At 47.8% G+C, this 13480-nt stretch overlaps 1 protein-coding gene across 1 annotated transcript in view; it reads left to right on the forward strand.

Moving 5' to 3' along the window:
• The first annotated feature begins 351 nt into the window (after window positions 1-351).
• LOC133344748 (sorting nexin-13-like) overlaps window positions 352-13480 on the forward strand; it is a 33723-nt gene continuing 20594 nt past the window's right edge. The window contains exons 1-7 of the mRNA XM_061554867.1: window positions 352-492; window positions 1314-1447; window positions 2054-2152; window positions 3740-3828; window positions 4564-4647; window positions 6929-7067; window positions 12813-12898. Coding sequence (XP_061410851.1) covers window positions 461-492; window positions 1314-1447; window positions 2054-2152; window positions 3740-3828; window positions 4564-4647; window positions 6929-7067; window positions 12813-12898 — 663 coding nt within the window. The 5' untranslated portion in view covers window positions 352-460. The remainder of the gene's footprint in view (window positions 493-1313; window positions 1448-2053; window positions 2153-3739; window positions 3829-4563; window positions 4648-6928; window positions 7068-12812; window positions 12899-13480) is intronic.

Here is a 13480-nt window from a genome sequence, read left to right on the forward strand (position 1 = left end):
TGCCGTTAGCTGCCAACCCGTGCTCCAGCTGCGCTATGGCTTAATGCTCGTTTTGAAATGACATTAAATAATTGTGCCTAAATTATTGAATGCGTGCGCTCTTGGTGTGATCTCGATTCTTTTAGCTCTGCTGTGGCACAGGAATATCCCTTCGCTTGGATCATGTGCGCTCTCGTGGCGTAGCATCCTTTGAAAGTTGCTCAGCGATGGCATGTTTAAACGCAAGGGGCTTTAACTAAGTAATTTTTTACGACTGCTTCAAAGCCGGCCGCGCTGAAAGTGTTACTGCCACTTGGCAGGCGTCGTTTTTTTGCCGTGCAGCGTGACAAGCGTGTGCGGTGCGTTGTGTGCGGCGCGTTTTTCGATCCAGGTTCTGCAGTACGTGCTGCGCGACTACGTGCACTGCTGGTACTACGACTTGAGCGATGATGAAGGGTTCCTGCTGGAGGTTCGGCAAATCATGCAGATGGCCCTCACCACCCTGTTTAATAGGTGGGTGCGGGTGGCCTCCGATTGCCCAGCGTTTGCACCATGCTAAATGGCTCGGGCTTGAGTCTTGCGCTATGCCGATCGCTCCACTGGCTCCCAGGACAATCTCGGATAGATTTCAAGATTGCATTCACCGCCTTCAAGGTCCTCTGTGGGCCCAGAGCTGCCTACCTATCCCCTCTCTCCTCTTATCTCACACTACTTCACGCTGCCTCAGTTCGTACCTCCAATTAGCGCTGTTGGTTACATACGGTGCAAATGAAGTTCAACATACATGCTCCACCAACCAAGGCTTTCTGTTGAAGCCTCTGGTCAATATCGGTCAGTGGGAGTATGTATGTATGTTGAACTTCTTTCGCACCATACGTAGCCAACCGTGATAATTGGAGGTGTGGGGGAAGGACAACAAACTAAACACAAAAAATGTGGTCGCCCATTCACGTCTGCTTCTCCCATTGTCTGGAATTCACTTACGCCAGACATCTGAGCTGCCAACTCCCTGTCCTTGTTCAAGTTCAGAGTTAAACACCTTTATTCTTTCTCTCTGCCTATGATTGACTGCCTCTATCTATCTATAATAAATATGCCCACTTTGCTTTACAGCGTCTTGAGTCGAAGCCGTATATCGATGTGATGTAAATTAAAATTGTATCTTATTTTATGGTCTTTTTGAGGCAGGAGGTTGGGTGAATGGTATGTTTTTGCTTGGAAATTATATATCTCATAAAACGTTTAAACCTTTCCTGTTGTAAAGGTTTATTTGATTTAATTTCTATGATGGAGTCAAGGGCTTTTGAAATACTCGTGTGCGTGCGTCACCGCAGGTGTAAGGATGTGGAGTGGCAGCCGTACCTGACGACGCGGCTTGTGGACGACTTTGCATCGCACCTGCGGGCGTACCGCAAGGCCCTGCGCAAGGTCAACGAGCACGATGTGGCCGAGGCTCAGCAAAGCGACGGTGAGGGCCGCTCTCGCCAGACCAAGGCGCGGCTCGCTTGAGCGCTATTGAATTACGAACCCTAAACAACTGAATATTAGGTATAATTTGTATGCATGTACGTACGTACACAAACTAATTACAAAAAGCAGTTCGAAATACATTAATTTTTAATGTAGGTTTAGAAGTGCATAGCTCCAGTGGCTTCCTAATATCGGAATGAAGAGCATTCCTGACGGCCGCAGAAGCGCATATGAAAGCGCGCGATGCAGTGATCGTCTTTGTTCGATGATTCGAAACACTTTCCCTCCCACCCCAGTGGGTTTGGGTCATTCTTCTTTTCTCAGAGCTGTAATTACGTTGTGCGTGAACCTGTTAATCCTGTACCCTAATAATATAGACAAAATAAAATTTGAAAATGGTCGTAAGAAACCTTTGGCACACACCCTAATGGTAACCCTGTCGAGTATTCTGGGAAGGAGTCGTATTGCTATGATAGAGGTTGTTCTCTGGGGGTTCAAATAATATACACTGTCCGAACCCTCGGTTCAAATCCTGGAGGGTCAAAAGATGTCGCACGGTACCTTCGTACACACGACCCTCCCTCTGTTCTTCGATGCCCGGCAGACGCGGATGAGATCGTGGAGGCGTTCTTCAACGCCGAGGTGGAGATGGAAAAGGAAATTTGCCGGGACTTGGTTTGCACGTCAGAGCAAGAAGAGAGAGGTACCGCCGCTTCAGTCGGCGTCGCGATGATGGCGTGGGAACCTCGTGCGAGCAATGCGCCGAGGCCACCCACCCTGTCTGATGTCCCCACCTCTCCGTCGCCTGTATCCTGGCCCCCTCCGCGTCACGGGCCCCGGAGCAGTTGCACTGCCCTGCACACACTCGATAGCTACGCCGCTGCATCAGCTGTTGACGTTTGTTGTAATTTTTCCGTCGCTCTTGGGCCTTTTGACAGGAAGAGCGCATGCTGTCGATGATAGCTGCATATTATAATTTATTGCAAAGAGAGTTTTTGATGTTGGCAGAATGTTATGACTGCAGGGTTTAAAATGTACATTATTAATTTCTGCAATTTAAAAAACTTAAATCCATTTTTGTAAAAGCGAGAAAAAATGATATTTTCTGTACTATAGCAACCTGTATTTGTTTTAAAATCTTAACATTTTGAATGACATTTTTGGGTTTTGCTGGACAGAATGCATGTGTCAATTGTGTCCCTGCCCTTGTGTGGTTCTCTGGCGCCCGTGATTCTCTTCTGTTCGCTAGGCCTCATTGTAGTCTGGCATTCACACCTGACAAGTGCTGTCCTATAGAAAGGGCAGTGGTGGCTGAGTAAATACATGGATACTGGGAACGCACAGCATCTTGCTTGGGAACTTGAAAAGGCATTGTCAAATCGCTGGTGCTGACCACACCTCGTAGCAATTGGGAATGAGCTGTTTAAGAGGGGTCCTTTCCTCTATGGTCAGCAGTTCACCAGCATTCATTCAATCGTGTCTGACTGTGCTGATGATGCCACTTTAAGTTAAAGCCAGTCCAGAGTTTGCTTGTCCTGAGGCAATGCTGCTGAGATTGTGTGCTCCCCAGAAGGCCATGCTTGCGGCTGAAGGGTTTTGTAGGACGAGTGTTGTTGGTGCCACTGGCTAGTCGTTGTACGACTACCAAAGTTGGTTTTACCACCCTGGACCTGAGCTGCTTTAGCAACCACTTCCAAATGAGTCCCAGTCTTGATTTTGTCCATTTCTAATGACAATCATGGGCGTTTGATGTTCGGAGACTACAGCGTCAGAGAGCAGGCCTTTGACAAGGCAACTCGACAAACACTTCTGGCCTTTGAAAACATGCAGATGGTGCTATCACATTTGTGGAAGCATAAGATAAGCAACTTACAACATTGTAATATAATGTAGCAGTACATTGTCGTAAATGGAATCGGAAGAGGAGGGCAGGTTACCAAGAGATCGGCAACTAAGCAGAGGACCTAAAACCAAATGAGAGTGATGCACCTGTAAGAACGGTCCTTGAAGGACGCCTATTCGTCGTATAACAATGAGAAGATCCTAAGCTACTTGGGGGCAATGGGACTGTGAGAAAGGTCATTGAAAGGATGCATCATTGCATAAAACAGGGAATGCCCCAATGGTACTGAAAAAGTAGATGTTGGATTATCGTATGCCGATTCGGCGACGTGGGATGTGGCGGAAGGAAGTGATGCGGTGGTGTGTGGTGGCGTCGACGGCATTGGTCCGTTGATCCTGTCGGGATGGACGGGCCGTTGAATGCGGTTTTTATTGTTCTTGCCCCTAGAGTTCTTGCGGGACCTCAGTGACGTGTTGCTCTTCTTGCTGCTGCCCAGCAACGACTTCCAGAGCCGAAGCATGCGTTGTGTACTCAGGGTAGGTGCGGGCACCATTGTGAAATGCACGGAGAACAAACAAGTGAAGGGATGCATTCATTGGCTTGTGCTGCGCAGGCTCATTAATAGATAAAAACATCACGAAAACCGTCATTAACACTGCCTTACAAGAGACATATGTATAATTTGCTGACGTCTTGGGCAATGGTTCTGTTCCAGAGCAGAGAGAAAGTGAGCACAGAGGTTCACTGGCTTTGTAGTAGTGTGGTGCCCCGATAAAACTGTTAATTTTTCACATTGCTGATAATTTTTCAGTTTGCTCAGGGCACCACAGTTCCAAAGTGCCACCTCAAACTGTTCATTCAATTTCGCCGTCCTGTCTCTTTGAAGAAGGGCCGTTGCCCAAAATCTCAGCGTGCAAAACATTATTCCGTTATAAGGCAGCGGTAATGATGAATGTGGGAGAGTTTAGTTTCCAAAAAAACCCTGCTGCGTTGACTTACACTGCTGCCACCAATCAGAATCGGTCTTAGAGCCCACGGGGCCCGCAAGTAATGGGAGTGTTAATAGCTCTGATATGACCATGAATGGAGACAAGATGATGGTTATGGTTGGGGTAAGGGATGGAGTTAGAAACCTGTTTTCAGAGCAGAGGTATTTTGCACTCCAGCACCTTCTGCGTAATTTCATAGACGCAGTAAGATATTTTTTTATTATATCATGGTCATGTGATGCGTGTCTTATGGTTATTTTTCTGTGTGTGTTTTGTTGAAAGGAAATCTTCGTGATGGGGATCCTTTTACCGACGGTGGATACCCTCAGCGACCCCGACTACATTAACCAGTACGTCACGTGGATGGTAAGTTTCCCACGATGCACCGCCGCTGCTTTAATCTCTCGGCTGTGAAGTGCATGCGGAATCCGGCCAGAAACGTTCGATGAGACATTTGCAGTGGTGCGTTGAAACTGTCTGAATTCTTGTGGTCGTAACAAGGCTCTTGTTAACGCTTGAGACAGTTGTTCTGTGTGGAACTGAGTTGGTACATGGGGAGCTGGCTCAAGGCTGAGCTATGTGGTGGACAAATTGTCCTTGCCAGGTTGGAATTGAAGCGTACAGTGATATCTTGTGAGAGACGGACAAAGGCAATCGGTCTGACCCGCTGTTTAAAGTGTGGGGGTTTTAATGTGCAACACGTCTTAAGTGCTACTTGTCTCGTACTGAGCTCACTTCAAGGAAAATCTGGCACAAAAGATAATCAATGGTAAACTTTGCCGTGTCAGCCGCTGTAACAATTCTGTGCGGGGTTGATGATGGGGAAAGAGTGGGTCTCTCAAGAGCGTGACGCTATGTGCGCTCGCGGCACTGATCGTGTAGGCGGATACGCACGCCGAGGACGTAATTCCTCACTGAAAATGTTTGTGGTTCGCTGATAGACTGTGTCGTGGAATGTGGCTACTGCCCACAGCTGTGGTGGTGAGATACACTCGACGTGGTGTGCCGGGTGCAGAAATGTTTTATGGATTGCTGAGCCAGGAAATTAGGTCACGCGTGCGTCTACCTCATCGAGATTAATGTTTGTGAAATTGTATCGAGCGTGGCCGATGCCTTCCAATGGATGGAGTGCGTGGCACTCCTTGGCTGGGCGCATGCTCGCTCGTTATCGGATATCGATATCGCCGGGCAAGGTCTTTCTTTGGCTTGCGAGAGCCGTACGGTGATAATGCGTAATGGTGATTCGATGCATTTGTACCGCGTGGAAACTCATGTTGTTGACTTGCAGCCAGAATCCCGGTGGAAAGGTTTGCACGGCTGTGCTTCCAGGGGCCGCGAATCGACCTTCTCTCCACGCGTCCTGGCTGTATAAACATATGAGCTTTCGCTGTTGAATGCAGCCCAGGCATAATTGACTTTTAAAGGCCCTCCCTGCTGCGCAGAAAATTAAATTTGTTCTAACATACCGCCACATAGCTGAAGCATCCTAACCTCTGGCGTTGCGTGTTCAGCTGCGCTCTTACTGTGACTCGTGGAGAGAGGCGGCGTGGTGGTTTGTGCACTGTGGTACGAACCTGGCGTCCTGAGTGGGCGTAATTTCTGGTCACGGCAAACATCTGTGGTGAATGATATCTTAACCTGACCCGCTGCTTTCATTTATCTGCACTGACGAGCGTGGTGAAGTATTGTCAAACAACTCTTCGTTCATAATCTCCGTTACCGATTGGGTGTAGGGAGGCCTTCATCCAGCACTGGATTTTAAATAATTATTGTGCAAATTTCAACCTTTGAATGTCATTTTTTACGAAAAAAGGACTTGGAGTCCTCCGTGTGCACTTCCTTTGTGAGACGAGCATGGGAAAGCAACAATGGGTGGAGGGAATTTCTTTGTTACATCTAAAAACACTTTTGTTTTCAGAATTAGATCGTGACAGATGGCTTGCGCGGGGCTAACGACGCAGCTCGAATGAACGACTGCACGCTCGAGCCTGCGTCACAAGGGGCAACGGTGGCAGTGATTCTCAGCTGCTAGCCGAGACAGCCGCCTCCTTTTTGCGATGGCGGAAGGGGAGTGGAAGCCGTGTGCGGCTCTGACGCACTCGGCCGCCACTGTCACAGAGGCACGGCACTGCAGACACTTTGTCATCCGCAGGCACCGGCTTAAGGTAGCACAGCAACGGTGACCACCGCCGTCATGTGTCGTGCCGGCCTTCAGAGGTGTTCGCTAACAGCACTGGCCCCAACAGCCTGTTAAGGCTACACGGGGGATCTTTGTTCTTGTACCACGTACTCGTGTACATATTATTGAGGGACTGCGTGTTGTCTTGGTGTGGTCTGGGACTGTTCTTGCTGTTGTTTTGCTGCCTTGCCCAAGCGTGAGAATTTGTATACTTATGGAATTTGAACTTATATACGTGATCTACTTTACATATTCATGTTTTACCGATTTTCTTTCCTTTCTTATGCTTTGCACTGCTGTCGGTTTTTGTTGTTGTGTTGTTTGTTGTTATAACCTTCTGACCCGCCCCTACTGGACATTTGTGAAAGAGAAAAAGCTTCTCAGCTCATCGGATTTCTCCCGAATAAATAAAGATTGTGATTGCGTGCGTGCGTGCACATTCGCGCACGTGTGTGTGTGCGCGTGTAGCTGGGAGACAGCCCGTGCACGTGCGAGGCGTTCCTCACGGTGCTCAAGGGCAGCGAGCTGCTGGACGAGCTCGAGGCCGTGAGGGAGAAGGCGTCCGAAGAGCTGCAGCGCCTGCGCTCCCAGGACACCATCGGGGACGGTGAGCGCCGAGCGTCGTCCCTCGCTAGCGATCGCCGGCGCACTGTGATGCGTCGAAAAACATAATAATAAATAAACAAATAGACCTTTTCTTTTTTTATAAACCCCAAACAAAAATCTGAAAAGTGAGCTAAAGCGGCTTGGAGAGTGGGTGAACGGGGAAAGTGGAGCCCGGCAATTGGTCGCTCATGCTGCAGCAGCTGGCAGAAGGGCATCCACTCAAGGAAGGGCTCTTCCACGCGAGCCGGATGTCTTGCAAGTGGTGGGAGTGCCCACACCCCGGGAGAGGATGCACGCTTGGAAGTACATTGAGAGATGGGGACGAGGAACCCATGGATGAGAGAACGTACTTTTGACAGTTCACCCTTTCCCGTTCTGAGACATTTGCAATTTGCAGGGTGGGTCCAGCTCACCGCTGAATCTCGGAATGTGTAACCAGTTTAGCATGAATTTTATTCAGAAAGGCATAGCGCCGTTGTTTTTAAAGACATACTCACCGCAGAGAACTGTAGTGACACGACCGCACTCTATGATAGCTGGCACCAAGCTGTACCACACCCTCCCGCATGGCCTTGTGGGAGCCTCAGCACATCTTCCGACCTGATTACGTCCCGATAAAGTTATTTTATTCTGTTCCAATGACGTACATATACGTGTACGTCATCGGAAGAAAACTGATGACGTACAAGTATGTCATCGGAATGGGGAAAAGGGTATAGAAAGTGAGTGGGCTTTGAGCAGGACGCGTCACTCGGAGGTATGATAGACGGTGGTTGAGACTGACGACAGAGTGGCAGCCAAATTGGCAGCCAAAGTGGCAGCCAAAGTGACAGCCAAAGGAGCGAACACGCATAAGAGGACGTCCACCCCAGAGATGAAATCTGCTCGTGCTCTGGTGCTAGATGGATTGTTGCATCGTAGGACTGTGAGAGATGGCCTAGGGAGGTGGTGTTTTATTTTTATCCAGCAGTGGATTATTCGTGGTCTTTTGGTGATCAAGACAAGGACCATAATTATAAGATTTAAAAAATACAAGGGCCTGGTTTGGCAGTGGTGTGTAAGGACAAACAAGAAAAGTTCGCTAGTTTAACATTTACACTGCCTTATGTCATGAAAATATTTCATAAGGTAACATTTTTGGTCATAGGCCTTCAGAGAAAAGAGAAGGCGGATAGAGCAGACGAGTCATTCTCTGTATCTGTAATTCAGCCTCTGTCTGATAAAGGGCTGTTGCCTGAAAAACAAGGCTGCCGCTGCTGCTCCATCTCTGGGTTGTGACGCAGCGTTCTCGATGAGCCTTGCAATTGTGTACATTTCTATGAGAGTTCCCCTGTGGAACACCCTTGGCTCTTAAATCGGGTGCAACCGCAACAAACAAAAACAAAAACATGAACAAGAAAACGTATTAAAGTGACTATGTGCAAACAGAAAAATCCAGGAAAAAACTGCAAAATTTTCTAGAAAAAAAGCACCGTACACCAACGCTGTGCAAAAAGCCCAGTGGGATGCAAGTCAAACAACAACCACAAGACAACTTAGATTAAAGCCATCATTCTAACTCCGTACTACAACAAACAAACATGGCCAAACCAAAAAACTTTTCGAAATCACCAAAATTAAGCCATAAAAGCAATGTAACAGTGATTATAGGAACTGTGACCGAAATTTTACAATAAATTACATAAACAACATGTACCACCAAACCCTGTAGCCATAGTTGGCTGCATGAGTCACTCCACAACAGCAGGAGCATCAGTAGGAGTATCAAAATTTTCCAAGACGTGCAGTCCCAGTAGCGACGCCACTGTGTGATGCGCGAGGTCGTGCGGTCTTCTGGGCCGCGCACGACAATTTGTCGGACGTTGACATTCACCGAATCCTTCCTGCGTGTCTCGGGCAGCCTCCCCGCTCCAGTCGCCCCGGCGAGTGCACGCCCGACGAGGAGTTGCAAATGCGCACAATTAGTTTGTACTCCCAGCGTGGCGGATTCTTTTATCTTCCTTCTCCGAATCCAGGTTTCTTGAGCATGTATGCAAAGACCCTTCAGGCACCATCATTAGTAGCCTCTGCTGGTAAGAAATTTGTGGGAGTAAACTTAAAAATAACCACCGTATTATAATTGTTTATGTTTTTAGCCAATGGAGCAGTTTTTTTTTTTTGCGTGTGATTCTAATTGCCCTCCTCTGGTGTGTTGCCAGTGTTAGGGGGTGTTACATTTTCCTCTGCCATCGTGTGCGATCACCAACCTCGCCGTCTCGCCAGTCCCGAGACAACTGTCATCAAGAACGCACAGCAGCGTCGAGCGCAAACATGCCGCGCCGGCAAATTCAAGCTCATTAAGGGTTTTTTAAGCAGCTTAGAATCTAAAATGGCTTTAGATCAGCAGAAAATTGTGAAATAAGGTATATTTGGATGGGTAATTTTCTGTTTTTAAATAGGCCACAGGGGTATTCTGCAGTGGCAGAACAGAGTCGCAATTATTAATGGTGACGCCTCTGGGTTTTGTTTTCGAAGACCTAATTTTATCCCGTCACTCGTCCCCAACTGGTCGTGCCTCCCATCATTAGAACATGAGGCCGCGGCTAATTGGAAATGCTTATCTTCATTTCCTTTTGTCACAGTCAGGAGCTGAGAATGTAGAATTACAAGGGTAATTCAACCAAATTAATAATTGCGTAAATGTGTTTGTTAAACGCAGGGGACGCGAAGGTGTAACGTCCTCACAGAGGGTTGCATGCAACACCCGTGTAACGTCGTTGTAGAGAGTTGCATGCAACACCCATGCCACGTCCTCGTAAAGAGTTGCATGCAACACCCGTGTTACGTCATAGAGAGTTGCATGCAATACCTGTGTTACGTCCTTGTAGGGAGTTGCATGCAACACCCGTGTTACGTCCTTGTAGGAAGTTGCATGCAACACCCATGTCACGTCCTCGTAAAGAGTTGCATGCAACACTGGCATAGAGATGATGAATCGGCCACTGCTTTCATAGATTATCTTTAAACGACTGTTTATTTATAAGAATGATAACATCAAAACAAATCGTTCTTCTTCACGTTCAAATTAATCCAAAGCAAACGAGGCGTGATTATTATTACAAGAGATACAATCATGCATTGATTAATCGATTAACATTGATTCTTAGGCTCGCGATACGCGTTGTGAGAATCAACGTTTACAACAGTCAAACTGTTTGTATTTGTGTGTAAGAATAGCATATTATACGTTTACAAGTGTGGTATTTAATGGGTTCAGATGACCCCCCCTTCCAGCAACGAAGATGCCGCCAAGTTGATCACAACGTTCATAAAACGAATTGATTCCAGAATCAAACTGAGACCTTGAATCACGACAAGTCAACGAATTGCAAGGAGAGCGGGGGAAGCATAATCACTACGATTGTATTCATTGCACCACTGGTTATCACTACACGTTGATGAAATGCGTAACGTACACGTCAGGCATATTTACAAAATGTGCGCGGTCGGCAAGCCACGTATGGAAGCCTGTTGCCACTCGATGCGTCTTGTAAAACTATTTGACCAGAGCCCATCAGAAACGGAACTCTAATCCCGTATGAAATATTCATCGGCACGCGCCACGTGCTCTAAAGGTCTGTACAGTGCCTTAAATTATTTATGAAGCGTTCATTAAAAAAGTGGCATTACTGTCGCCGTTACAATGGCAAGCTGGGGCAGCGGGGAGGGGGGGGGTCCGGCCTGACGGTGAGGTCCCCGGTTCTGGTTTGTGCGATCATGTGTCCTGACAATCGTACGACGGCACCTTTTGGTCGGCGGTGCACCGCGTGCTTCCCGCTGCGAGCTTGGGAAATGGCACGTGGAATGGACACCACGTTGCCCTGTGTGTTATGTCTGCCACGTGTACACGCACGGCGGTCGGAGAGTTTGGCCAACGAGGTATGGAAAGCACGAGCTTCAGTTGTTCGGTGCAAGCCGCCACCCCTATCTGTCAACATCAGGTAAAAATGTATTACAACCCCCGTGTCAATCTGCCGCTGGGTCAAAGCTTCCCCATGCCGTGTTGTAGTAGGGGCTGCTTGACTCCTTCACCACGTAGTGATGGGGGCTGGTCCAAGAGGAGGAATCGAACTCGGGTGATTGGGTTCATAGCGCAGTGTGCAAACCACTTTACCAGTGCTCCTTTGTTCGTACTATTCGTGCATATTGTGGGGCTTTGCAAAAGGCATGATAGTATGTTTCGTCTTCCAGTTTGTAATTAAATATATTTTTTGGAACCTGTATACCTTATGTATTCCAATTGCTTGCAAGCTGCAAGTGCAATATATATATTTACCCCACATATCTTACAGAAACAATAGGGACATGATATTTTGAGCAAAACAGTAAGCGTTTTAACACGTAGGCTTTCGCGACCAATATTATTCATAATACACTTTTTTGGGTTAGATCGCGTTATTTATAAATGTGTTGTAACCCTCCACCACCCGACACGGCCATTCAGCAAAAAAATGTGTCACGTTGACAAAAGACAAATAGTTCACTACTTTAGCCCACCGGTGTGTTGAAGAGTGAATCCACAACATTTACAATTTTTGAGTACGGCGTTTCGCTGGTAATTGCATCCAGCATCATCGGGCAATTCGTTGATGTTTTCCGGAAACTGGGTCCCGCCGACAGTGATGGCAGGGGTGGCAGCGGCATCGGCAGCGACAGCGGAGGGTTCATTTCTGCCGTTGCCCTGTGTGCGCGCGTCCACGGCAGCTGACACCTCCACACGGCAGCAGCAGGAGCAGCAGCAGCAGGCGCCCTACCGTGCAGTGCTTTTTCCCCCCAACGTGTTTGTTGACATAAATGATAAACAGGAAGTTCAAAGGCAAGGCGTGTAACATTTCACTCAGCACCCGACATGCGACCAGTGAACTGATGAATTGTCACTGTTGCGTGTATGTATTTTGACTTCTTTTGCACCGTGCGTAGCCATCGATGCGAAACAGTTTGAGGTCTCAAATCAGTTGAAGAGTCAATAGTTTTATTTTGTTTTCACCATCGTTTGTTATTTGCTCTGGATTGTGCATCCATTTTCATTAGCTTAAACGTAGTAGAAAAAAACAATCATATACTTTGTATAAATCCATAACCGGTTCTCAGATGCATTTTTCTTACGTAGTTTTTTTTTCTTTTTTGATCATGGTGCGAGTGCATTTTTGTGGTTTGCGTTTCAACAAGGCGCTTTCAGATGCCATTGAATGAAAGCGCCCAATAAATGCCAAGTCCCTGTCCTCGAGTATCGTGAGCGCAAGGGGTCAGCCCTAATTGATGAATCGACGAATCGTTGCATGCAGATTCAATTCCCTGCAGTAAATAAACATACAGTTAGACACAGTGCATGGGGGTGAAGGTGGAGGAGTGCGTGAAGTGAGTGGAGGTGCATGCTGGGTGCGCGTGTGTCAGATGTGGGAAGTGGTAGTGCAGCGGCTCGCGCGCTGCGCTACGAACCCGGCGACCCGAGTTTGATTCCCGCTCACGGCCAACACCAGTGAAGATTATCTGAACTGGTCCTGGGCCTCCCCTAGGTCGACTCGGCCTCAAATGAATACGTGGTATGATGTGTAAACATCGCCACTGGGGAGACAAAGGCGGTCGGGCGTGGTGTTGGCCACCCACCCCCTCGTGCGCCGTGCCGGCCTTCATAGGCGCTCGCTAACAGCACTTGCCTCAATAGTCTGTTAATAGGCTATATGGGGGATCTTTGTCTTTGTGTCAGATGTGACGGTGAAGGGGCAGATGAACAGCCTGCAGTTTGTCAAGAAGCTGTGCGAGGTCAGGATGGATCGGCTCCGGTGTGGCAAGGTGAGGAAAGGAGACCCTTGAAGGGACCTCGGAGTGATGTTATGGACTCGTCCCCTGCACCCCTCTTCCCCCTCTCATCTCTCTCTACTTCTGTCCGCTCACTCTTCACTCCAGCAACCAAAGCCTTTTGTTGAAGCCCCCATTCAACCTTATCTCAGTTGGGGGGCGGGAGGGGGTCCACTTATTCTCCTCCGCTGCCCCTATCATCTGGAACTTCTTTCCCCCAGCCACCCATGCTGTTAACTTCCTGGTCCGCTTCAAGTTTTTCCAGCATCTAGACTTTTTTTTCCTGTGCCTATGACTGGCTGCCTCGATAAGATAAATGCCTATACTGTTTGCCATACAGCACCTTCAGATGTTGTCACGTTTATAATTTATATAGATTCACGTTATTGCATTGTGTCTTGCAAAGATGAACCACTCTCTGCAATGGTTCCGCATGGACATTACTTCATATCGTGACATAATGCCAGCCACATTATACAGAGACACTTACTTTTGGAGTTTTTGGACACAATATCCCTATAACTGTGGGCATGAACTGCGGACCCAATGCTACCGGCAAAGGTTGTTTTCGCTGGC

The sequence above is a fragment of the Lethenteron reissneri genome, chromosome 20 (genome assembly GCF_015708825.2).
Source record: "Lethenteron reissneri isolate LAM-NWPU_2019-01 chromosome 20, ASM1570882v1, whole genome shotgun sequence".
Taxonomy (NCBI): Eukaryota; Metazoa; Chordata; class Hyperoartia; order Petromyzontiformes; family Petromyzontidae; genus Lethenteron; species Lethenteron reissneri.